Here is a 24,783-nt window from a genome sequence, read left to right on the forward strand (position 1 = left end):
AATGAACCATCCTTTAAGTGCACAGCACTGTTGTATCTATTTAAAAAAAAAATTTACTTTATTATGCTAAACATTCACTTAAAATGTATTAATGATACTGAATGGTCAGAGCACTGTGTTGATAATGTTTAATCTCCATTTTGGCCATTCAGGCTCATATATGAGCATAAAGACTTTGGTGGCCTGGTGCGTGAGTAGAGAGAGCGTAGGTTCCAGGTTTGTGGCTCTGGGTGTCTTTTTAACTTCACACTGGCTACCCAGGTCCTCCCCCAGAGGAAGGGTCCCCAATGTGGGTAATGGAGCTCTGTTGTTTTTATAAGTTAATATTAATCATTGAAAGTATACTGCTACACTGTAATCTATAAACTATAGGTATATACTAATAGTATGGATGTATTAAGTACACCAATAGTTTACTTCTTCAGTACAGTTAGTAGAAGTACATAATTACTATGTGCAAGTTTATTTAAAGTGCATTTTAATGCAGTTAATATTGAATAAAACGTGACTAATTCTGTGCTTAAAGTTTACTTTTCATATTTAAAATAGAAACTTTGAGTGAACCTTTGGGAAGTAAAAAGTTGGCCAAAATTAGCCCCAAGAAGAATTAAGATTAAACTTGCACAATATCAGAAGTAAAATCACATGAACATACTTACTTTTTAAAGTATACTTTGTAAATATACTTCATTATACATGAAAAAACTTTTAGTATACATTTTTTTTCCAAGCTATTGTACTTATTTTTACTGTAATTTTAACAATATTTTTTGTTTATGTGAGAAATAAACGATTGGCGACGAGTTCAGTCCCAGCAGATAAAAAGCAAAAGAGTTTGAGAGGAGGTTTTTGTCACAGTGTAAATCACAGTGATACGCCTTCATCAGCAGAGCTGCTCCATGTATAACAGAAATACTGAGCAGTGTCTCCTGTCTCTGCACGTTTAATGATGAGCTGGTAATTTATGCTTGATGAGGCTTTAGAGTCAAATCTGTCTGAGGAGAATCCTGATCCAAATTCGGGAGAACCCCAACTATTGTAAAATCTTAGAATGTACTGGGGAGTTTTACCAGGAACCCGTTTGTACCAATGAACAGAATTCTCAGCTCTCTGAATGTTACAGTTCAGAACAACTTCTTGTCCTACAGACGCTGTGTGGACAGGAGGCGTCTGGGTCAGAACCTTCGCTGCATCGACATCTGTCAACAAACACAAAATAACTATAAATTCATGCATTACAAAGTCTTCACAAATCACAATAAGGATCTTACATGTGAGAGCAGTGATGAGAGCACAGAGGGTCCCCAGCATGATGTCAGTGTGTGTGACTGTGTCTCTGTCCAGCTGAGAGTGAGCAGGGTTGGTGTGAGACCAGAGTCTGGAAATACTTATAAAGACCATGAGGGAGGAAAAGTGGAGGAGGAGGAGTTTCAGCACTCGACTCTATTCATAAACCAGCAGCAGCATCAATATATTTATTAAACCTGTTTAGTTGGTGTGATTCATCTAAATGATGACTTGATCTAAATAGGAGGAGAATGAAGCAGAGCCACAGACTGGAGAGTTAAGGTAACGACGGGTCAAACCTTTAAACCTGTGAGCAGCTCTGTTAGTGACAAGACTCAGGTTTCACATCAAGCTGAGTCTCTGATTAACGAACAGTAAGACTCAAGTTGAGCATCATGAAGTATGAAAACACAGATTTTTTAATAATAACAAAGTGGAATTTTAATAAATGAGGTTTCACTGACAGAAGACAACTAACTGTACTTTTCTAAAGTGAAACCAGCAACAAGTGAAACTGAGTTTTCATCCTCCACCAGTGAAGCGTCACCTCCCAGGATGCACCTGCAAACTTCTCTCCTTAATTAGAGCTTTATGCAAATCAAGACGTGATGTGACACTTGTCATATTTCAATTGAACTATAAAATCATGGACTCCTGGTAAAGTGCTAAAGGTGTCTGTAGATCAGCTGGCTCTGTCAGGATGCTGGGTTGGCTCCACCAGCCTGTTTCTCCCACTCTGCACTCCCTGCAGGGTCATTGCATTGATTACTCTACCTCCTGTACAGACGTGGACGTTGACGGACACTTCCTCTTGTTAGTCTTGCGTTGCTCAGCCTGTAAGACGTGCATACAGTCGGTACCTGTCATTAGAGATGGTGAAATAGAATCCTCATGAATCACTGACACTTTGACACAGTTGGGTTGAAATCCACACCTTGTTCGACACCATTTGACACAGTCAGAACATCGACATCTGCTGTTTGTGTATGAGAACTGCATCAGAGCAAACTAACCATCAAACCCTCACTGATACGTGGTTGTTCAGGATCACAGTCCATGTATTATTCCCAAACAAAAGTAATTTAATCAAAGGTGTGTAATTGTGTTTCTCTGTGGATAATAATAATACATCAGTAGCCTCAATGTGGCAAATAGGTTGATAGCCACATGTTATAAACACTATATATTGTGCTTCTGCAGCGTTTTTTTTACTACATTGAGGAGACCTCGATGTTTACTATTTAATAAAATCAAGATTTTTATTTTGAAATCGTTTCCACAGAATGTGGCATTCACTGCCTCTCCAGCTTTGGAGAAGAGCCGTTAACACGACCCTGATGTCTGACTAATAAAGATATTTATATTGGAATTGTGACTTGTCAACATGTAGTTGTAGTTATGATTACAGTGTGGACTTGTCATAAATACATTCCATACATTGGTAATGTGAAACATGTCTGGATCTTTATGAAGCTTTGACACATTGAAACAACCAGTCCGTTTAAACTGCAGATAAGCAGTCCAGCAGTCACGTGACGTATCGACAGCTCTCGCTCGCATCGCTCACGTGACATGACACGCACTCGAGCCGCCATCTTGGGTGGCGGGTCGTAACAGAGCGACCCGGCCCGACACGGACCCATCAGAGCCGTGAGAGATCACCTCACTCCCCTCTCGGCCTCACAGACTGGTGATCCCCATCACAGACTGTCCACATTAGAGCAGGCCAATGACATAATAATAATAATGAGGGCTTCTGTGACCTTGCGTTTGACTTGGTGACAGCTACTGTAGGGTTGAACTCGCCCCTCTGTTAGAACAGACAGGAGCTGAAGGCCCAGGGCTCCTCACACCACGTACCTTTTCTCCTGTCATTCAGCTCCTGACACTGCCCCCACAGAGCTCACTCATGCTGCTTCAGGCCACCAGCTCCATGTCCAGCTCAACTCCAGCACAGCTGCTACAGAGACTTGGCCACTTCCAGTTCCTTCAGAGCTCCATGTTGTAGAGGTCCATCCACATTCATCGTCTGTCAGCTTCTGTTCCTGTTCGTCCTGGTCTGGAGGAGACCACGCCATCCATGGTTCCTGGTGGTCCTGGTTTCTATTTACGTTTATTAGATTTCTTCTTTGTTAAATTCTTCACTGTTTGGAATGTGGCACAGTTTCATTTCACTACAGTTCAACCATGTATGTGACAAATCAAATGTTTAAATCTTAAATAAGAAAGAATCCATTTTAAATCTTACATTTTTTTATTTTGATGGACTGTATCTAATCAGAGCCTATGTGATACACAGTTAGAAACTCTTTAGCATAATTGTCCCTTGTATAATAGAAATACTGAGCAGTGACTTCGGTCTCTGCACATTTAATGATGAGCTGGTAATTTATGTCTGTTGGTTAAATGAAACATTCCTATCTAAATGAGTTTTCATTGTGTTTCTTTTTATTGTTGTTATAAAAAGTTTCCTCTAACTTTTATTATTGTGTGTATAAATACGTATTTACTGTAATGATTTTTACTGCAAATGTAATAATATTGCATTTTCTCTTCTGTCTTTAAATGAGTTCATGTGACAATGAAATGGCGTAGAAAGGTTTTAGTCCTGTGAGCAGGTCGTAGGAAGCTTTACGTGAATGGTTCAGTCCCAGCAGATCAAAAAGCAGAAGAGTCTGTGAGGAGGTTTTTGTCACAGTGTAAATCATAGTGATACTCTCTCTTTAGCAGAGTTGTCCCATGTCTCACAGAAATACTGAGCAGTGTCTCCTGTCTCTGCCCGTTTAATGATGAGCTGGTAATTTATGTCTGATGTTGATTTAGAGTTGAATCTATCTGAAGCGAATCCTGATCCAAAGGCTGGAGACCCGTAAGTACGGTAAAATCTCAGAATGTACTGAGGAGTTTTACCAGGAACCTGTTTGTACCAATTGACATCACTATTATCATCTCTCTGAATGTTACAGTTCAGAACAACTTGTTGTCCTACAGACGCTGTGTGGACAGGAGGCGTCTGGGTCAGAACCTTCGCTGCATCAACATCTGTCAACAAACAAGAAACAAGAGTGAGTGAAATGTTAGTGTGTGAAAATGTGATGTGTAGCAGAAATGAGACAAGCATCTTACATGTGAGAGCAGTGATGAGAGCACAGAGGGTCCCCAGCATGATGTCAGTGTGTGAATGTCCCTCACTGTCCAGCTGAGAGTGAGCGGGGTTGGACTGTGATGACCAGAGACACTGAAGCTTATGAAGAGGCTAAGGAGGAGGAGGAAGAGGAGGAGCTGACGTGGTCGTCACAGTTCATCAAGCGTCAACAGTTATGAAGATTTCACACGATTTCACTTACACAAATCTCCTCATTAAAAAGTGTATTTTATTTGTATTAAACCAAATATTTAACTAACACAGCTTCAAGTTTATATCATGTTTTTTTATTGTCATTATGTAAGATTTTCTCTAACTTGATTCATTTATGTCTATGTATAAATATGTATCCCTATGCAAAAAATATACAAGTATTCATTCAAGTATACTATTGGTACAGTACGCTTGTTTTGTACTTAAATAAAAAAAAAAGTGAACATTTCACTTTCATGTCTATATATACCAAAGCAAAGTATAAGCAACTGATCAAGTACATTTGGGTAATACTTACAAGTATAAAAAAGTATTTGTCATATATATGTGTAATTATACCCCAGTATAGGGTCCCCAGCATGATGTCAGTGTGAGCTGATCTTGTAACTTGGTAGTTTACTGCTGACAGATCAGAGCGTTCGGAGCATGAGGAGCAATTTAATACCACGATGAAGATGTGGGTGATTGACAGGAGGAGGAGCTTTGAATAAGAATAAATCACCATAGTATTTTTTTTTTTTACAATTCATAAACAATCCAGCAAAACATTTACATTTCTGGCTGTTTTTATAATAAACGTGTCCTCTGTGTTTCTGATAGTGATCCCATGCTGCCTCCTAGTGTCCATTCCACAGAACAGCATCAAACGTCTCGTTAAAATTATTATTCCCACAAGGTCAAACTACAGTAATGTTCCTACTACAATTTACAGTAACCGAACCACTATGAATGATGATATGGATGAATTATTTTCATTAAGAGCTTAATTTGAGGATTTGAAACCATTGGAGTTGGAAATGTATAAACAATACAATCGTTTGTAAGTATTTAAATAATGATTTGACATTGTTTAAGACATGTGATTTTTTATACTAGTGCCTAAGCGTTGACCTATAAACACTGGGTGTCATCTGTGCTTCTAGTTCCTCCAGCTGAGCTTTGTGCTATTCCTCACCTGTCCACTAGTCGCCATCTTCTACTCGGTCACGTGACTAATACTGAGCCCGTATCCGGCTTCTCACTGTGTGGTTTGACTCCACTTAAAAATGCTTTTAACTGACGATTCAATTTAACATTAACAGAACCACGTGGACACGATGGATGGAAAAATACTTTAAAAAACTAAAACTCCAACATAGCGCTGCGCATCTGTCTGTGTGAGCTAGTCCTCTAGCTTCTTCATCCCCGTCTGCTGCGGGGTCAGAGCTGTAAATACAACATTTCATCCTCATCAACATGCAGCACTTGCAAGATTCCAATATTGTCTGTCAAGTGTGTCTACACATATACAGTCCTGCGGAAATTGCGCTAAATATATTTTCAAATTTATATTCTTGTCGTCTCCTAGGTACGGAATCTTTTACTCTGAAAATCCCTAACCGGAAGTGAGCTTCCTGTATAGCAGGTATGGCTTGACACTGGTGCAAAATGTCGCGCAGTGTAGTCTTTCAGCGCCCGAGCTGAAACGCGAATGCGCATCGTTGACCGACGCATCGAGGCAAACACATGATTCTGTTATTATGGGATGCTGCCAGATATTTGGGGACAGTCTGACAGTGAATAACGGAGACGTATTTGAGCGGGTGAGCGAAAGCCAGGTGCATTAATCCTGTCCAGAAAACAAACGCGCCAGGAGAAATACTGTGTAAGGCTCGGGCTGGGAAATTGTTTTCTTCAGACAAGTAAATAACAGTTGTGGTAACATGGAAACGGCTGTCAACATCTGTCTCCGAGTCGGTTCGAGCCTGAAGGTGGAGCAGGGCTTTCGGCGGCGCTCTCTGTGAGGTGTGATGGAATAAAATGCTGCGCGTCGCCGCTTCTGCGTGCCGCTTGAATCCTAAACGCACCTGAGTCTGGGATTTAATCTGCGCCCCGTATGTGTTCAGGCATCGGCTGCTTTCTGACACCAAACGAGGAGGATGCTCTTTGCCCTACATGTGATTGTCATGTCTTCGGCGTTTTTCAATCCCAGCTTTGCCTTCAGCTCTCACTTTGACACAGGTAAGGGTCACACCGACGGACGAAGGCGTTGAGTCTGTTTAACGCAGGGCCATGACACTGTTGCTATAAGTGATCATTGGACACATACAGCAGCAGTGGCCTGACATCATCATCATCATCATCATCATCATGCTCACTAGAGCCTCAAACCTCAAACGATCAGCTCAGTCATGGAGGCTTCACTTCCTCCTGTAGCTTGGTGACAACAGGGTTAAAAGTTGTGCCTGCTCTGAATCTGCAATACAGCCCTGCGGCTGCATACGTGCGTGCGTGAACCGTGCGGCTCGGCTCTGCCCAGGGTGTGTGCGTTGCAGAGGTGACCTAGCGACAGACGTGCGTGTGTGTGTCCGGTTTACAGCCATCTTACTTCCTCCTGTGGTGCTGAGGTGGGATCCTCGGCGGAGGTGCACCCAGGTGCTGCTGCAGTGCTACGGGACCGCTGGGCAGGAAGTCATGGCTGTGTGTGCGTGTGTGTGGGCTTGAATTAGAGCAGAATAAATAACTGTGCGAGTGTAAACAGGCCTGAGAGAGTCTCTGATCTGGGTGCAGTGTGCTGAGCATACAAATCACAGCGAGCCCAGTGGCTCTCGAGTTTCAGGCTCCATCTGTGCTCCCCTAACCCCGCATTCAGTCCACATCCTGTGCATCTCTTTGGCTTCTCACTAAACTCTGCCCATCAGTTAGAATGACACTGTGTCACATGTAAGTTCTAAAAGGAATGCTTCATCAGGAAAGTCCCTGTGAAAACCCCCAAGCTTTGCCAGTAGAAGCTGTTATTCTTCCTGTAGTGCTGTTTGCTGTGCCGGTGGGTGATAAAGCCTCCTGCACAGGAGCAATGGGCTCTTTTTTGCTTGCTCAGGCTTTTTGGGGGGTATTTCCTAATGTAATTGCTCTGGTCTTTTCTTTCGGGTGGACTTTGAGCATCTTCCCTCAGGAATGTACAGTGAAACATTTATATTTTCTGACAACTGCCTCAGTGAGAGTTCAGGCTGGCATCAGCGCATGCATCAGGGGCTTGGTCTCAGGCGGAGCCTGGACGTTCGGCGTGGATCGGCGCTACACTGTCATAATGATATACATTTTTCATACAAGCGGCACCGTGCAGGCAATATGGTTCCTTCCCAGTAATTGGACTGAGAATCAATGTTACCTAGGTAACGGAGGGGGGCTTGTGGGGATGAACCAATTATTCTGGGTGCCAGTGCTAAGGACGGAGGCATGTCGCTTAAAGGGGAGGGGCATCCCTGTGGGAGGTGCAGGACTCAGTCGGATGAACAGTGGTTACTAAATTTGTTGCCATTGAAATGACACGTGCTTAATTTAAAACCGCAGAGATCAGACATAATCACAGCAACGAGAGAGAGAACGCCATGTCAGACACCACTCTGCTGTTTGGGGTTTAGCAAGATGTTTGACCACACTAGCCACTCAGGCCTCTTTCAACAGTGAACAGTTATATTCACGCCGACAGAAAAATCACATAAGTTACATAAGCGATCAGCAGCAATAGACGCACAGTGCTTCCTTCACAGTGCTGCGTCGGGCCGCACGTGCCTGAGCCAGGGCCCGGTTTGTGCGCGGCCAGTGGGGAACCGGCAGCAGCACCCTGCAGCAGCGGCGGCTGCAGCCAGCACCTGGCGCGAGCGTCTTCAGCACCACGGACAGCTCCGGCGTCAAGCGGGAGCAGCAGGAGCCGTTTGGCTGTGCGCGATTAGCATGCGTCGCGCAGCGCCAGGGCCGAACGGGAGGCGGGCCGACCCAGAAGGCGGCAGGGACACGGTAACGAGCTGACAGCGCAGGACCCCAGCGACTGTCCTTCAGCGCCGACGCCTGGAGGCGGCAGCGGCCGCCAGCGTCCGCGCTGCAGACGGCTACACGGGCGCTGGCGCCGACACGTGTCCTCGCGTGCACATGGACAAAAGACCGACAAGGTGGCGACGCGGGAGAGCAGAGATGTGTTAAACCGGCCCCACCCACAGACCGGGCCGGTACGAGCCAGCACCGCTGACTCTTCCATTATTCATCTCTCCACGTGTAACACCATGCACTTTGGTTATGTAAGTCTGCCTCTCGGGGAGCTGCAATAAGAATGAAGTGGATTTAAGCAGTCAAGGGGTCCGTGTGTGCTCTCTGAGACAGCGTGGGGGAGGGTGGGTCGCTTCAGAGGGTCTCGTGCCGGATCTAATTCATCATGGGAGCTATGTTTAAATTCTTGCTGAACTGGCTGTAAACACTTAGAGCACAGAAGCCGATCGCGTGCTGCGCATGGTGAAGGTTGAATTAAAGGCCCAGAAATGCACGTGAGAATGAGCGGCGCGTGCTTCGTAGCGGAAGCGTGTCCTGAACAATAGCATCAGGCCTTCAGGAGACGCTCGCATACGGCTTCATCAGGTATGCACGTATTTCAGACTCACAACCACTGGCTTTGTCTGCGTCATGAGCCCGGGATGCTGAGATATAGGTTGCACATGCGTCTGATTAGAGTTGAGCCGCGGCGATTGTCGAGTGGCTCCCGGATAATGTGCGAGCGCTGTGTCCTCCTGCACAGACGTTCTGGTTATAAACAGCTTGAAGCGGCCGGCCTGAACTCGCTGCTGGTATTCGTCTCCGTTCCCATTTCCCATAAAGACCGTTGCTTCCTGTTGCAGAGGAGACCCACGGCTCCATAAACATGTTTTCATTGCATCTGTCCCCTCGATGGTGGCTTACTTTAGTTGTAATCGTACAAAGGCGTGACGTTGGGGTGTTGAAGGTCACATCCACAGAGCCCGTCTTCCCAGCGGACCCCGGTGAAGGCCGTGGGGACCGATAATAGGCTTATGACACTGATCCACTGGTCCTCCCAGGTAACAGGACTTATTATGGATCTTAGCAGGCCACTGCCACCTTCACAGGCCATCGGCGGTGGGTACCGTTCCCCGCCATTAATCATGTCACGCTTGTCTTTGCTGTGAGCGGCTCCTGGACTGACTGACTGGAGCTGTGTGTGTGATGGCAGCGCTCCCACCTCTGCACTCGGTCCGCTGACTTCCTGTTTTGCCTTTTGCACGCCCTCTTTTAGACGTCCTGCAAAACCGGTCCCTGAATTACACGCAAATCCTAGGCGACGCATACCCAGAGGTCACGCGTGTCTCCTGTCTCCGTATCCCCTCCCCTGCGCTGCTACATGTGCGTGTGTGGCTGTCGGAAGCCCCTCGCTTCGTCCGGGGCAGGGCAGATGGAGGAGCTTGTTTGCCCCTGCAGCACTGTCCTGAATGTAAACACATGCTCGGAGAAATCCGAGGCCCTTTTTTTTTCTTTTTCTTCCATGTTTAACATGTCAGGACCACCGAGAACCGGCAGCGGTTACATAATGGTCTTAATAGAGGCAGCGAGCGGCCTCTTGTTGTATGCGGTGACCACACATCTACACAAAAGAGGTTTAGCTGCTCCTGTAGTTGTGACTCTGCACCACCGAGCAGTATTTTTAGTAGAGACGGAATCTCACGTTCACCCTCCTCTCCTCCTCACGCTTTCTTTAAGATGACTTGATTGCAGTGGTGTGTAGTCTGGCACAGGGCCCAGCCTGCAGCACTGTCATTACCTGGTCCCTCGGCCGAGAGCGGGAGCCGTGCACGGCGCTGCAGCCGGAACGGGACCGAGACGGGCCGGGGAGAAAGGAGGCGGAGGCCGCGGATGTGAAGGATGCGGCATCTCAGCGGGACGGAGACGTTTAACTACGTCCCCGCTGTCTGAATCAACGCATATGACATTATCCACAGTGCGGTGTTAGGCGTCCTCCTCGTTGACTTAGCGTTAGCATGAGCAGACGCAATAGCCGACTGCGCCTAATTACCTCAGCATCTCGTTTGCGCCGCCGCCGTGCGCGAGCACGAGCGCGCGCTTCAGCCCCGGCCTCGGCTGGAGCGTGGGCGGGACTCCAACGCGTCTCATGCGTCCTGGAAGGAAATCTGTACTCGGCGTCTGTTTGGAACAGATTAGCTGGATGCACGCGGAGCAGCTGTAGGCCTGGTGTTCAGTCCCGTCAGCTGCCACAGCAACAAAAAGCCCCACTTCGCCCGGACGTGCTTTATTTATGGCGCAGCATGGAAGTCTGAGTGGCTGAGCCGCACACACTGGATGCACATAGGGTGAATTCCTCTGCATCCCTGATTTCTGTGCAGAACTGTGGACTGTGGAGCAGGCAGCTGCTGCAGCACCATTCCCCTTCATGGCCTTTCCTCCACGTCTCACGTTCATAAACACGTTTCATTGACAGCTGGTGTCACAGAAGCCTCGAAATGTGCACTCCCGCCGCCGTCTGGCGTTCAGCAGCGAAACCAACGCAAGGTGATGGTTAATGAATGATGGCCTTCACGTCAGCCACATACAAACCAAGCTCCCCCCTCATTTGTCTTCACCTCATCGTGGAGGTGGCAGCGTGACTCCCCTCTCATCTGTGAGGACATCGATCATCTCCCTCGAGTCCTGAAACGACAGCTTTTAATAAAACAGGGCATTAAGTGCTTTATTTTCATTGCGACGTGCAGCAGCTGGAGTGATGATATGTATGTGGATTCTCCAAATGTCACACACGTGATTCTGTGCATACACTGTCATAATGTAGGTGTGTGTAATACACACAAAACCACATAAACGTAACCCAGACGAATAAAGCATATGAGGAATCAGCAAAAATGTGCCTCTTTCACAAGTGGGAGTAAAAGGAGGCAGCGTGAAGCTCAGTGCAGCGCAAGAGCCAGTCGGTGAGTGTGTGTCGGCTCGGGAAGCCGTTGCCGTGGTGATGTGTCGGCGGGTCGGTGCCCACACGCGCGCAGCCTGGATGCGGGATCGTGACTGCACGTCGGCCTCATCCGCCCGTGTGGGTTGCGATTCGAGGGCCGGGCGCTGCGGCCGCGACCCTGGAGTCACGCTCGGTTTGTGGCGGCGGCGCTCGGGAGCTGTCAGATCCGGAGCGGTTCGTTCCTCTGAACCAAACGGGTCGGGACCTCGGCGTCTCCACACAAACGCTGCAGACCACAGCTCCTAGACTCAGTCTGCTCAGGAGAATAGGATGAAAGATAGCTGAAGTCCGATCTTTACAGTGTGTCACTGCCACAATATTAAATGGCTGAATAAATATTAGATGAATGCATTTAATAGAGTAGCTCCATTGATTCAAAGAAAGCCAGTAAAGGACACTCTAATTAAATGAATTAACCAACAAGTACTGAACATTAACCAAGACTCAATAAAACACATTGCAAAGTGAATAAGAAAAACAGGAACTCAATTACGTATCTATGACGATCAAATATGACGATAATGACGATGCACATGTGTCAGGCAGGCTACAGTCACAGTGATCAGCGCTTCAGTATTGGTTCTATAGGTCACATAAGTTCCCATTCTGACTTTTCTCTCTCGTCTCTTTCATCTGAGCTGGAAGCCGCTTTAAAACTGTAAATCAGGTTATACGGATGCAAACTGTGACATCTGGCCCGTCCCCCAGCCGCTGCAGCAGCCGAGATATAAAGACACACTCATCCCAATATTTATGTTGCTCACAGACCCAAACAAAACATTTCTGTGGTTGAAGTAAAGCATTTTGAAAATGCCTTGTTCTCAAAAAAGGAATGCGTTGCATTGTTTGCTAGGCCTTAACTGCACTGGACGCATTTAAATAAACTTTGGGTCGTAGACAAACGCTGCTTTAAGACTGATTTTTGCCAGGCATCGCAGAAAATGAGAAGCAGAGACAAGCATTTTCATCCATCACAGCTGTTTTACAGACGGAGCAGAAGGAGCCAGAGGCCGTGACTGTGTTTGTGGGTGGGTTCAACCCTTTTAGCCTCTGTGACACAGAGTGCAATGAGAATCAGGGACTGTGGAGGAAGGTGAATTAGAATCAGGGGAAGACTAATGACACGCTTCCTTCATTAAGCAACACTCACCTCTAATCCCTGCATGTGCAAGTCTCTATTATCTGTATGTGCCTTTTAATTTCCCGCGTGACCCCCCCTCGCCTGCTGCCTTGCTGTTGTGTTCCCCACCCTTCTCACCGCCGCCTCCGTCTCCTGTCGTTGCAGATGGGGCCCCGCTCAGCGAGCTGTCATGGCCGTCCTCGTTGGCCGTGGTGGCCGTGTCCTTCTCCGGCCTCTTCACCTTCGTCTTCCTCATGCTGGCCTGTCTCTGCTGCAAGAAGGGAGACATGGGCTTCAAGGTGAGCTCAGTGCTGCCCCCTGCTGGATGCATGAAAACTACACTCCAGGGGAAGGAGGAGGGTTTGATGACCTGCATCACAAATTAATAATGAAATAAGACTGGGTCTATTGAATTTATTAAATAAATGTTTTAGATTTTAGTCCATTCAGGTAGAACCTAAAGATAATAAATTTAGTTGTGTGTGTGCAAGAAAAAAGCTTAAAATGGTGATAATTGAAAATCAAATCTATTCTCAAAACAGGAAAGGATATGATGTTATAACAGTAATGATACGTTCCCACCTCCTTAACTCACACATACTGTAGATGCTCAGTCATTCCGTGGTTTAAGGAAAAACCCCTGTGTGTTGCCTTCAGCTGCCAACGAGACTCATCGGCGCCGCGTCGAACATCGGCAGAGGCGAGGGGCTAACGAGCGCTAACAGGCGCATTAACATGCAGCTCATGTTATGGCATTAGCATCAAAGCCCTTTTCCACTCTGATCGTGCATTTTAATGGTAATCGCTCCTTTCACCTGCTGAACAAGCGCGCTGACGCCCCGACCGACCGGCCCAGTCGTCTGTTAGGGTCACTTATGCAAAATCATTTTTCAATTCCAGCAGGGGAAGGGGAGGGCGTGGGGGAGACGGGTGAGGCGAGCGGAAGGCCGGGTCACTAACGAGCCCGGCACAAAGAGAGCGTCTGGACTCCTCTGGTGCCGTTAGGCGCGTGTGTGCCTGTGTGGGAACATGCTGTCTCTGCCTCGTTATGTGGCGGTGCACGTCACCGACCCGCAGCCATTCAGGCTCCGCTCGCCTGCTCTCCGCTGTGAAAACTGTGCTGAAGCACTAAATGCATGTTTTTCTCCACCATCTTCTACCTTGTTGCTTTTACCAGTATGACATAATTGAATGTCCAGAAATATTATTCCACTGGACCCTGATCAGAGAGTTGAGCTTCCCTGAAACAACCGATTGTGTCTCATAATAAATGATAATTAAACCTTCTGATACATAAAACACATGGTTCCGTGTTTACTGTGTTTTGTTCTATGAACATCACAGATTGGGTAAGCGCTTCCCGGTCTCCATCCGCCTCGCGGCGCCGGGTCGTCACTCAGCGGTTCACTTGTGAGGGGTGCGTCGGCGCGGGGGGAGTTGGTATTAAGTGCCTTCTAAACTGAAGGCTCTCCGGGGAGCGATGCAACGCCGACTCACGGCCAGGTGCTCGCGTTCACACTTCGCTCCGGCGAGAGTGGCAGATGGTTCTCCTGAATGAAAAACACACACACGCACGGAGATTTCACATCAATCCACACTTTTGCTCGTCTACTTTTCTTATTTCCTTCAGTTTTACCCAAAGGGTGGTTGGGGGTGATGGGCTGGAGGGAAACTACCACCAGCCCAGATTTTAAGTCTCATTGGCTCATGTGGCAGAACGTGATGAATAAGGGCTTAATATTCTTATGCAGAGGGCAAAGAGGTGACTGTGAGAGCAATGACACTACACAGAGCACTGGGGAGCAAACGCAAATGTGAATGGACGTGGGATACGGAGCACAGGGTATGGAAAGAGAGGAGGCCATTGTTTCGCGGACACTGTCACCCTCATGCTTCTTACCGTGGGTGGAGGAGAGGAGGGCGTCAAGCTGCCATTAAGCCACTTAGCATAGCTGAGGATTGTTCCTATTGTCTGTCAGAGAATATGGGCAGACAGTGTTTAGGTTCTGGAGGTTGTCTTTTTAGTAAATGCAGTAAAGTGGTAAGATGTAACTGCAACAAAACGCCTCAGCTAATGTTAATGATCAAGTTATTGTTGATACAATTATTAGGCTGTAAATATTTTAACTTAACCATGTAGTTGGTGGACGTGGCTCCAACAGCTGAACCATTGTCTCCCACTGTCTCTGGTGGGAAGGCTGCGGGTGGATGACTAATCCCAGCGTGTGTGTGTGTGTGTGTGTGTGTGTGTGTGTGTGTGTGTGTGTGTGTGCGTGTGTAACAGGAGTTTGAAAACACTGAGGGAGAGGAGTACCAGGCAGATCTCTCCGCTCTGGCCTCGCCTTCCTCCCAGAACGGGCCCGAGGTCTACATCCTTCCCCTCACAGAGGTCTCGCTGCCTGTCTCCAAGCAGCCGGGCCGATCCAGTAAGACGCCGCTCTCTTCCTTCTGTGTTGTGACTTGATCGCTTCTCTCTTTTTCCTCCACTGCACATTTGTCAAGAGGAAAATGAATTTCTGCCACACAAAACGGAGGATATTAAAACAAGTTGATGCCTCTCTGGAGTAAAGTGGATAATGGAAGGTCCGGCCAGATCTGTTGATAAGGCACAGCTTCATGGGTCAGACACAGCCTCTACTCATTATCTTGTGCTATATGCCCTCTCTCTCTCTCTCTCTCTCTCTCTCTCTCTCTCAACAACACTACATCTGTCCATTGTTTATGCAAACTGGAGCCCAGTGGAGAGGAAGGAATCTGACCTAACCACACTCCACATCATGTCTCGGGAGCACGTTACGCTACGACACGTTTTCCCACTGAATGCTTACATAATCCAACGTCAGCTCACAGCCATATTAAGTGATCTACATCCCCGCTGCTTCCTGGCGGCGGGTCTTAATGAAAGTGTGTGTGAGGCGCGTGTGCGCGCGCTGAGCCAGATCCTGGGTCCTGCGACTGCCTCTCCCCTGCATGAGTCACTGGCTGTCTGCGCTGCACTGTGTCAGACCAGAAGGGAGGTGAGCCGGGGGCTCGGCATCAAGATGCCAGCTCCACTCACGATTGGACCGGGCAGCCTCAGGCTGGCAGCCAATCGCTGGGCTCCCCTCCGTCCTCCATAGCTACGGCTATATCATTGGCCCAGGTGTTGCAGGGTGAGCAACGGATAAATGAAGGGAGACAAGCTTGTGAGATGAGTCAGAGAATGTTCTTTTTCATCCAAACAGCAAGGAACGCTCCCGTATGACTTATATTACGAACACAGGCAGAGAGTAGGAGGATTCAACCCCACAACGCCGCCCTCCGTGCATGTTGGCTATGAACGGTCCACCCCCCACGCTAACAAACACACGCCGGGGACGAGCGAAGCGGCTGCACGTGGAACAAGCGCGCGGTTGTTCCGCTTGGGTTCCGACCGTGAATGGAGCTTTCTACGGGAGCCGCGTGAAGACAAGACATTTGCCGTCAATGCGACAGCGCTGCTGTTCCGCTCCGATGTTTAATTCAAGAGGTCCCGTACACAGGCTTGACGCATCGCCGCGTATTATCCCATTGAGTCCAGCGTGACCCCGCTAGCTTCGCTGGGAATGCCGCGGGTGGGACAGGAATGCACGCTCGCACATTTACAATAATCCCCCCTCTCTCCACGAGGGGAGGGTGGTTGTGGTGGGGAAACGTGGGCCTCGTTATCACCAGCGCTCCACGGGAGAACAGGCCCTGTGTGTGTGTGTGTCTGCCTATGCGCGCTTGTGCCTGTGTGCGCTGGGTCCACCGGGTACCAGGAGACGCAGCGTGAGCGAGGCGAACAATGGCCCCGTTTTAGGCCGTGGGCGCGCAGAAGGCCAGGCTGAAATGTCCGTGGAACGCACCGGCGGAGGACTCGCATTATGGGGCCAAATACAGTGAGGGTTCTGTGACGGAATGGGCAGAGACAGGGGAAGGGTGGTGGCGCGCACCGGGACCCAGGGGTGGGGAGGGGATGCTTGAGATTCATGTGACAGAGGGCTTTTTTTGCGCCTGACAGAGCGGTGTTTGTGTGTTGTTTGGCTGAGGAATGCTGCTGTCCTGGGTGACAGGGGGTGTTATGTGGGCCTTATGTCACTACTGGGTGTCTTGCGGCCGCACTCGGTGCCGGCGCGTCACACGGCACACCGCCGACATGCGTGGCGGACGCATCAGGCGCGTGAGACCACAAAATCTCCCCGAGGAGTGGACCCGGCGGCAGATGGGCTTCGCTCGCCCGGGTTTTGCGGACTGAAATGCGCCGCGCGTCATGGGTTCGCGGCTGGAGAGCGCCAGCGTGTGCGCGCGACCCGCTCGGGGGATGAGGCCGGCGCGGACGGGCCGCTTGTTCAGCTGCGCGAGGGCTCCGGGGGTTAAATCCTCTCCGAGGGGCTCTCCCTCGCTCACACATGGCGACCGCCGGCCTGTTCTCACGTACACACACCCAGGGCTGGACGCCGGGGGTCGGGCCCGGGGTCGGAGCAGGGGCCGCGGGCTCTCGGTTCTCACGCTCTGAACCAGCACTCGAGTCCCTCAGGCTCGCGCTTGGTGCCTGTGGCGGCGTTCAGAGCGGCCGCTGCTCCATCTCCACTGCTCCGACATGAGGATCCATGGAGGTATTTGTCACCAGTGAAAGCGTGCGTGACTTCCCTTAACGCAAAGGCTGATTTAATGCAGCTGAAAAGGAACAAGTTTGTTTCTTTGCTTCTAGGAAATTTCTCTGTGATGCAGCTTTTAATAAATGTGTTGTATTTGTCTCTGTTCTCAAGTTTGGATCAGTCTAAAAAGTTTTTTTTTGCCTTTTCTTTTCAGTCCAGTTGCTGAAATCATCAGACCTCGGTCGTCATAGTTTACTCTATCTAAAGGAGATTGGGCACGGTTGGTTTGGCAAGGTAAAACCTTTTTTTTAATTATTAGTAATTGCATTTATACACTATCTGGGGCAGTAGCTCTAATTGTGACATACCTGCCTGCATGTGGTGCTCCTCAGGTTTTGCTGGGGGAGGTAAACGCAGGTCTGAGCACCACCCAGGTGGTGGTGAAGGAGCTGAAAGCCAGCGCCAGCGTCCAGGACCAGATGCAGTTCCTGGAGGAGGTCCAGCCTTATCGGTGAGCTCCCCCAAAACGCTCGCGCAGCACGCGTCCCGTGGTGATAATCAGATTATTCATTGTATTCCTATAATATCTGTGCATTCACACCTACCAGAACGCTCCAACATCCTGCCCTGGTGCAGTGTCTGGCACAGTGCTCTGAGGTCACTCCCTACCTGCTGGTCATGGAGTTTTGCCCCCTGGTGCGACACAGTTTATTGGCACGTTTATTACTGCTTTCACATGTACCGCATTGGTAATTAATCTAATTTTCTCCTCCCAGGGTGATTTGAAAAGTTACCTCTGCAGTTGTAGGGCAGCCGATGCCGAGGCTCCGGATCCTTTGATCCTCCAGCAAATGGCGTGTGACATTGCCTCGGGGCTTCTGCATCTCCATAAATACAACTTCATACACAGGTACAGAATATCTGACTATATCGTGACTTTCATCAGCCCGAGTGTTAACCCTGTTGTGAAGGAGACTCCAGCTCCATGCGAGCTTTGTGCGCCCTCTGCTGGCCTCTCTCTGCAACAACATCCTGGTGCTGCCTGAGTAGCTGTCACAAACTCCAGCATCAGTGATTTTGTTGCCGGGGGCGAGCCCTTCTCACTCCCTCTGCACCGTGTGGTGGCTGCCATAGCAACCAGCCAGCGACTGCAAGGCTAAGGTACGGAGGTGAGGATAAACACAGAGGCCTGGCTTGGTTTGTGTCTTGACATGGTCAAAGCATGATGGATGCAGTAAAACGTGCAAAGGCAAATTGATGCATAGCAGAAAACTGATAATTACAAGAAAAGTATGTTTGCTGAAATTCATTCGTTCTTTCCTCCAACAGTGACCTGGCCTTGCGAAACTGCTTGCTAACTTCAGAAATGTCGGTTAAGATCGGAGACTACGGCCTTTCTCACAGCCGATACAAGGTCACAAAGTCTTCTGGTATAGTCTCAGTGTTACGGTACACGCCGCTTTTTAACCCACTGTATAGACTCACGTGTGGCCTTCGTTCTGCAGGATGACTATTACGTAACACAAGACCAGATCTGGGTCCCCCTGCGCTGGATTGCACCTGAGCTCATCGACGAGGTCCACGGAAACCTGCTGATCGTTGACCAAACCAGAAGCAGCAACGTATGGTGAGACGCTGGACAGGTCGCGTGCAGCATTGGCCGAGCAAAGACGACCTAAGTGATGTAATCCCTGTGGGGTCCTAGGTCCCTGGGGGTGATGATGTGGGAGCTGCTGGAGTTGGGAAGCCAGCCGTACAGACACTACACAGACAGACAGGTGCTGAACTACGCTGTGAAGGAGCAGCAGCTCAAACTCCCCAAGCCTCAGCTCCAGTTCCCTCTGGCCGAACGCTGGTGAGACGCAGCTTTTACTACACCTTCAAACCTCACAGACCAATTACTTTCTGATGAGTGTGTCCTGCTTTAAAGATGCTCGTGGTGGTGCACAGTCTTACAGTATTTCTCAGCGTTAGCGGCACATGATCAATACTCTCCTATTCTTTACGATGCCCCCTGGAATTGGCCGCGTTGAATCGCCTCATTCATCTTTTCCTGGGAAGGCAGCCAAAGACTGCTTTCATTTATTTATTTTTTATTCGATCTCGTTCGGCAATAAATTAAATGTGCTTGGCAACAGCACTGAGCCACAGACACACGCATGGACTAATGCAGGCAGTTTTAACTATGTCAGCAACTGCACTGAAGCTCCCTTTGTCATTGCTTAGTGTCATTCTACTGAAGGTGCTGTACTGTAGGTCCTATTGGTGGCTTTAAAATTGCTCATGCTTCACTGAGTTAGAAACATTTTGTACCTATTTTTCTCTTCTTTAAATAAGAGCATACATCAGCAAACATAAGGAATGAATTCCTGTATATGAAAGACTTTTAATGATATTTCTGTCCAGGTATGAGGTCATGCAATTTTGCTGGCTCCAGCCAGAGCTGAGGCCCAGCAGTGAGGAGGTCCACCTTCTGGTCACATACCTATGTGCCAAAGGCTCCAGTGAGGCTGAGGAGGAGTTTGAACATCGCTGGAACGCCTTGAGACCCAACCTGCTCGGCAGTACTTCCCACACGGCTGCATCCACAGCCCTCGTCCTGACCCCTACCCCCGACTCTGCCGACACACCCGGTGCAGACCAAACTCAGGAAGTGGAGCCGGCCTCCTCTGCCTCATCTTCCTTCCCCCTCCTGGAGCACTTCTCCGACAGCTTCCACTCCGACACAGGGGACGACCTGCTGACTGTCACAGAGACCAGCCACGGTCTCAACTTTGAGTACAAGTGGGAGCAGGCTCGAGCTGAGCAGCCCTACTGCTCCTCCTCCACCAGTGGGCCACTAGGTCAGGGGAACCCACACTACCAGGATATTTATTATTTGAGCAAAGGAGGCACCTCAGGTGGCTGCAAGACTGACAGCCTCACGTCAGGCATATCCCCATCTTATTATGAACCTGACCACCCGGGTGTGGTCCCAGTGTTGAGCGCCCATAGCCCCTCAGTCTGCAGCGAGTACTACATTCGCATAGAGGAGCCTGTAGAGTGTAATATTAACCTGGATGAAAGCATTGTAGACTACAGCCCAGGAATGGAGGCCAGCAACAGCAGGTTGTCACCTGATAGTCAGACAGGTTCGTCCGCGGCCGAGCCCGGGGCTTACTGGTCCACTGACCACAGAAAATCCACCGCCTACGACTCTGACTCGAGCCCCACTGTCATGGCGCCGCTATTAAGACAGGCATCCAGCATCAGTCCTGAGAACTTAGGCCACACCCCCAACTGCTTCTCAGCCAATCAGGTCAGCGCGGCCCACTGCGAACACTCGAGTCCGTCTGAGCTGGATACGTCTCCAGATTCTCGATCAACCCTCGTCCACCCAGTGGGACGGTTAGAAAGTACGCGCAGTCTGTCACAAGCAGTGAGCAGCCCCAGCTTGGGCTTCTGCGACCCCTACCTTGAAGCGAGCACCGGCCGTAGCATGGTTAACGATAGCTGCCATAGTATGATGGGTCCCCTCAGGAAGACGCTGTCCGTTAACCACGTTAGCATCGATGTAGGAACAGACGACACGGTGCTGGTAGGCCAGCGGGGAGGTGAACACATGGAGGATGACCTGTTCGCTGAGGGAGAGGCAACTAATTGGACCTCAAACTATTCCGCCAACAATAATAGCTTTAGCTGTGAGAGCAGGCAGGCGAACAGTGGGCACGACAGCTATCTGGACCTTCAATACGCTGCTCACTCTGAGTTATGTTCGCTAACCAAGGCCACCACCAGAACTTTCCAAAGCAACAGGTCTTCTGGCACTTTGGAGGCAGGAGCAGGAGACAGCAAGCCAGCGGAACTGGGATCATATATTCACTTATGTCACAAGGAAACGGAAAATGCCACTCAGGTGGAAAGGAATGTGCCTACAGAAAATATAAGAAACATTGATTCTCTTACCAGCTCAACCCTTACGACTAGAGGTTCACAGGAGGGAAAAGGTGAAAAGCAGTTGCTGTATAATGGAGAGAGACCGTTCTCTGAGCCTAAAATGATACCTGACGTAAGCTATATGAAGTCCCCGTCTTCTTTCAAAGATCCTCAGGCCTGTCAAACAGACAAGCACAGAGGTAGCATCTGTTTCGGTGTCGCTGCAGGATTGTCCGTCGGGCAGGGAAGCAGCAAACTAAACTATCCTGAGACAACAGAAAGTAGCAAAGGATTAGACGGCCTTAGCCTGGCTGAGCTTGGAGACTATAGCGAGGACGATGATGACGACATTACAGATATTACATCTGGTATCTTTGCCGACTTCAACTTAGATTATGCTGAGGCAGACGAAGATGAGCTGAGTCCAACAAAGAATCCAGAGGAAATGACTGAATCCGTGGAAGCCCTTAACCTTTCCTCATCGATAGCGAGTACGTGTGATCAGGCCTTTAGCCCTGATCCTTTCAATACCCCCATCCTGCCCAAATCACTGGACAGTGGCTATGACACGGAGAACAACGAATCTCCGGAGTTTCTTTTCAAGGAGCTTGGAGACGTGCGAGCTGTTGAAATGAGCCCAAGGCTGAGCGGAGAGTCCGAACTCGTGCTGCAGGTGGGCTTTGGCCACGGGCTGTGCCCCTCCACCAGTGCTTCAGAGGCCCCCCCATCCCACGTTAAGGATCTGAGTGATAAGAATCCTTATAGAGACTCCGCCTACTTCTCTGATTATGATGTTGAAAGTGAGAGAAGTCCACAAGAAGATGGCAGCAAGTTTTTCCCAGGGCCACATACCCATGACTTCCATCCTGGGAAACTTACCTGCACCAGAGATGAGAGTCTGATCCAAAGGCAGTTCAACAATGAAGACCTTTTAACAGATCTGAGGCCAATTAAGAGTTGTGCTCTAGTGAATCTGTACGAGGCTGACCCCAATTCACCCCATCCACTTCCCACCCCTGGCTTGTCCATGCTGTCGCCATTTCCTCCCCAAATGGGCGGCTGCCTGACCAAAGAGTCAGCCCCTGCAGATGACGACCTCGGGCTGCAGACGGATCACTCAGGAGAGGAGCATTCCTCAGAGCTTAGCACATCCAATGGCTCTGAAGCCTCCTCGAGTGTCCCAGAGGCCGCGACCAACAATGAGGAGAGCAACCGGAGAGCAAACACCTGCTCCCCTGTCCAGTCTTTAAGTTCTGACTCCATTAATGACTACAGAGATGAGGGCTCCAAGGACAACAAAAACCCTGAAGGGTCCACAGAGGAGGAGGAGTTGCCCGAGTTTAGTCTTGCCAAGGATGAGGCGGAGGGCAAAAGCGAGGGCGTCCGATTAAATGAGGAGGACTTTGAGGACATAGACGCGGAGGAGTGCGACTCGCAAGAGACTTTGTGTGAAGGATCCAACGGGCCCGTGGACCTGTCCACGTCCTCGTCCTTGTTAGAGCTGTGTGGGGAAGACGTGAGAGCGCCGCTGGAGGAGGCGGAAGATGAGGACGACTCCGACGACAGCGAGTCCGACGAGGAGCTGAGGACCTACAACATTCAGGACGAAGACAGTGAGGAGAGCGAGGAGGACTTCACCACGGTGCCGGTGGTGGTGAGCGACTGCAGCAGAGCCAGACACCTCCGCAGTCTCCTGAAGATGCCCACGCTGCTCACACAGTCCTTCTGTGATGAGCTGGAGAGGAAGAAAAAGGCTGTGTCCTTCTTTGATGATGTCACCGTGTTCCTTTTTGACCAAGTACGTGGCTTTAATCAGACAAATATACAGTATGTTTATTATTGGATGGGTTATAAAGATTGTTTCCATACGTGTCTACCAGGAGAGTCCTACTGGAGAGCTGGCTGACTTTGCCTTCTCAGGAGGAGCCGAACCCAGTGCACAGACCCAACCCGACCCGGGAGTCGAAGCGCTGGCCTGCGAAACGTTCTGCTCTGATGAAAGAGACGGGAGCGTCCCAGAAGACGGTGAGTTTCTTAGGAACCCTGAGCTTAACACTGACACATCCCCATGATGCGCTGCTCACTACAGCTGCGTCTGGGATTCTGTGTGCCAACAGGTGGAGGATGTGAATGGGAAGACGACCTCGCCTTTATGCCCCGCCCCCCGTCGCCCGACGCTACAGCCGAGCCCCAGCCGTCGCTCGCTCCCATCTCCAACAACCCGGAAGCGCAGAAACCTGCAGCTATGTCACTGAACCGTTTTATGGTTTCACGATTCTCCATCACACACGTCTCCGACACCCACCAGGGCTCAGCAACAGGTCCCTAATAGCTACACACACATTTCATGCCTATTTTATAAAATAGCACCTACTGAATGAATTATTCCCAACAGGCAACAGTGAAGACGGCCCAAAAGCCTGAGGAATCGACGGACTAACTGGAAGAGAATGAGTCCTTCTCAACACAGGAAGCAGCATTAATTATATCTAGATGTTCTAAAGAGTTTTATTTTTATCAGCGTTTTGGGCGTCTGACCCTGGTGACCCTTTATGAGACAGTGCCTCATACTATGACACACCCTTGATGATTTGCACACTTTGTCTTTTATTTTTATTTTGTGATGCTAAAAAGACAAAACCAGATACAAAATCTGTCCATATTGTTTGAAGAAAAAACATATATGACGCTAACATCTGCTGCGTGCAGCTCAGAGGTAGTTTAAATTTAAGGTTCTGAATTTCTGCCTGTTTCTTGTGGCTGCTCTTATCGTCCATCTGGACTCTCTGAAGACTGTTCCAACATAGAAAAATGATGCCCAATTCCAAATAACCCCCCAAAAAATCTCGGCTATGAATGGTGGTGATGCTGAACTGTAAGGCCTGCTATTACCACAACTCGCTCTGGTTAGGAAGTTCCAGTGTCTCAGCACTCTGTACAGCCAAACTGGGTCTGTTTGTAGATCAGTTACTATACTCCTCACATCCTGGAATGAAACGTCCATAGGGTTCCTTATCGTTCAGTTATGTGGCATTTTCACTTTGTTTAAACCACACTTCATCAGCGACAGAATGACAAAGCGAGTGGAGACACGTTCCCTCACGGTTCGGCGGCGTCACGTCAACATGCTCGTCGTAGATGTTGAATGTCCGTTATCTTTTCTACATGTACGTATTATTCACGGTGTCATACATGATGTATTTGATTATGGTTGTGCTGAAGCCCAGGTCTGAGGTGTTTCCCCCCCCCTAAAAATAATCAAAGTGAAAAAATCGAATAAGCCACATCTCACATACAGTATTGTGTGAATGTTATATCGACATGTAGCAGGTAGCTTGACTTGAATTACTACTGCTGTATTGGCAGCGCCCTCCTCCTCTCCTGAAGGTCAAAGTGCCAACAGTTTGCTCCTGTCTGGACTTGTGAAGTCCAGCGGGAGGAGAGACCTAACCATGCTTGTGTTTTTGTCCAAGCTTTTAAAACGGATTCAATCCAGGAAAGACGCTTTCAAATTTGCCAAAGAGATGCTACAGTATGAAGCCCATTGGCGTCATGGCGACAGACAGCTGGAGAAGGTTGGGTGACTCGTCCTATGCACCGGTAGTAACATCTTCGCTGTTTCCATTTCTTCCTCACTCACGGCTACTGTACTACCCCAAACAAATAAAATCAAATACGTTTTCCGTTCTTGTGTCTAGAGTATATTTATTAAAAAAAACAC

General features: G+C 49.0%; 1 protein-coding gene across 4 annotated transcripts; it reads left to right on the forward strand.

Annotated features, from left to right (window-relative positions):
- Positions 1–6,067: 6,067 nt before the first annotated feature.
- aatka (apoptosis-associated tyrosine kinase a) lies at positions 6,068–24,749 on the forward strand. Of its 4 annotated transcripts, XM_029157768.3 has the most exons (15): positions 6,068–6,430; positions 6,532–6,646; positions 12,715–12,848; positions 14,834–14,975; positions 17,362–17,441; positions 17,540–17,658; positions 17,756–17,843; positions 17,924–18,057; positions 18,477–18,561; positions 18,653–18,774; positions 18,853–19,002; positions 19,554–22,860; positions 22,943–23,087; positions 23,180–23,383; positions 23,458–24,749. In XM_029157768.3, exons 2-15 carry the CDS (start codon positions 6,565–6,567, stop codon positions 23,484–23,486), a joined length of 4,821 nt encoding a protein of 1,606 aa, XP_029013601.1. In that variant the 5' UTR covers positions 6,068–6,430; positions 6,532–6,564; the 3' UTR covers positions 23,487–24,749. The 4 variants fall into 4 exon arrangements, with proteins under 4 accessions (XP_029013601.1, XP_055366566.1, XP_029013602.1 ...); XM_055510591.1 differs by lacking the exon at positions 14,834–14,975 and having other exon boundaries at positions 6,069–6,646; XM_029157769.3 differs by lacking the exons at positions 6,068–6,430; positions 6,532–6,646; positions 12,715–12,848; positions 14,834–14,975 and adding an exon at positions 16,660–17,165.
- Positions 24,750–24,783: the final 34 nt, after the last annotated feature.

This window comes from Betta splendens, chromosome 8, assembly GCF_900634795.4.
Source record: "Betta splendens chromosome 8, fBetSpl5.4, whole genome shotgun sequence".
In the NCBI taxonomy this organism is placed as follows: domain Eukaryota; kingdom Metazoa; phylum Chordata; class Actinopteri; order Anabantiformes; family Osphronemidae; genus Betta; species Betta splendens.

Excerpts from the sequence above, each read along its gene's own strand:
- aatka (XM_029157768.3), top strand. The coding sequence starts at position 6,565 with ATGCTCTTTGCCCTACATGTGATTGTCATGTCTTCGGCGTTTTTCAAT. Across the intron at positions 17,659-17,755 it reads GAGGAGGTCCAGCCTTATCG|AACGCTCCAACATCCTGCCC; the intron begins GTGAGCTCCCCC and ends CACACCTACCAG. Across the intron at positions 23,088-23,179 it reads CGGGAGCGTCCCAGAAGACG|GTGGAGGATGTGAATGGGAA; the intron begins GTGAGTTTCTTA and ends GTGTGCCAACAG.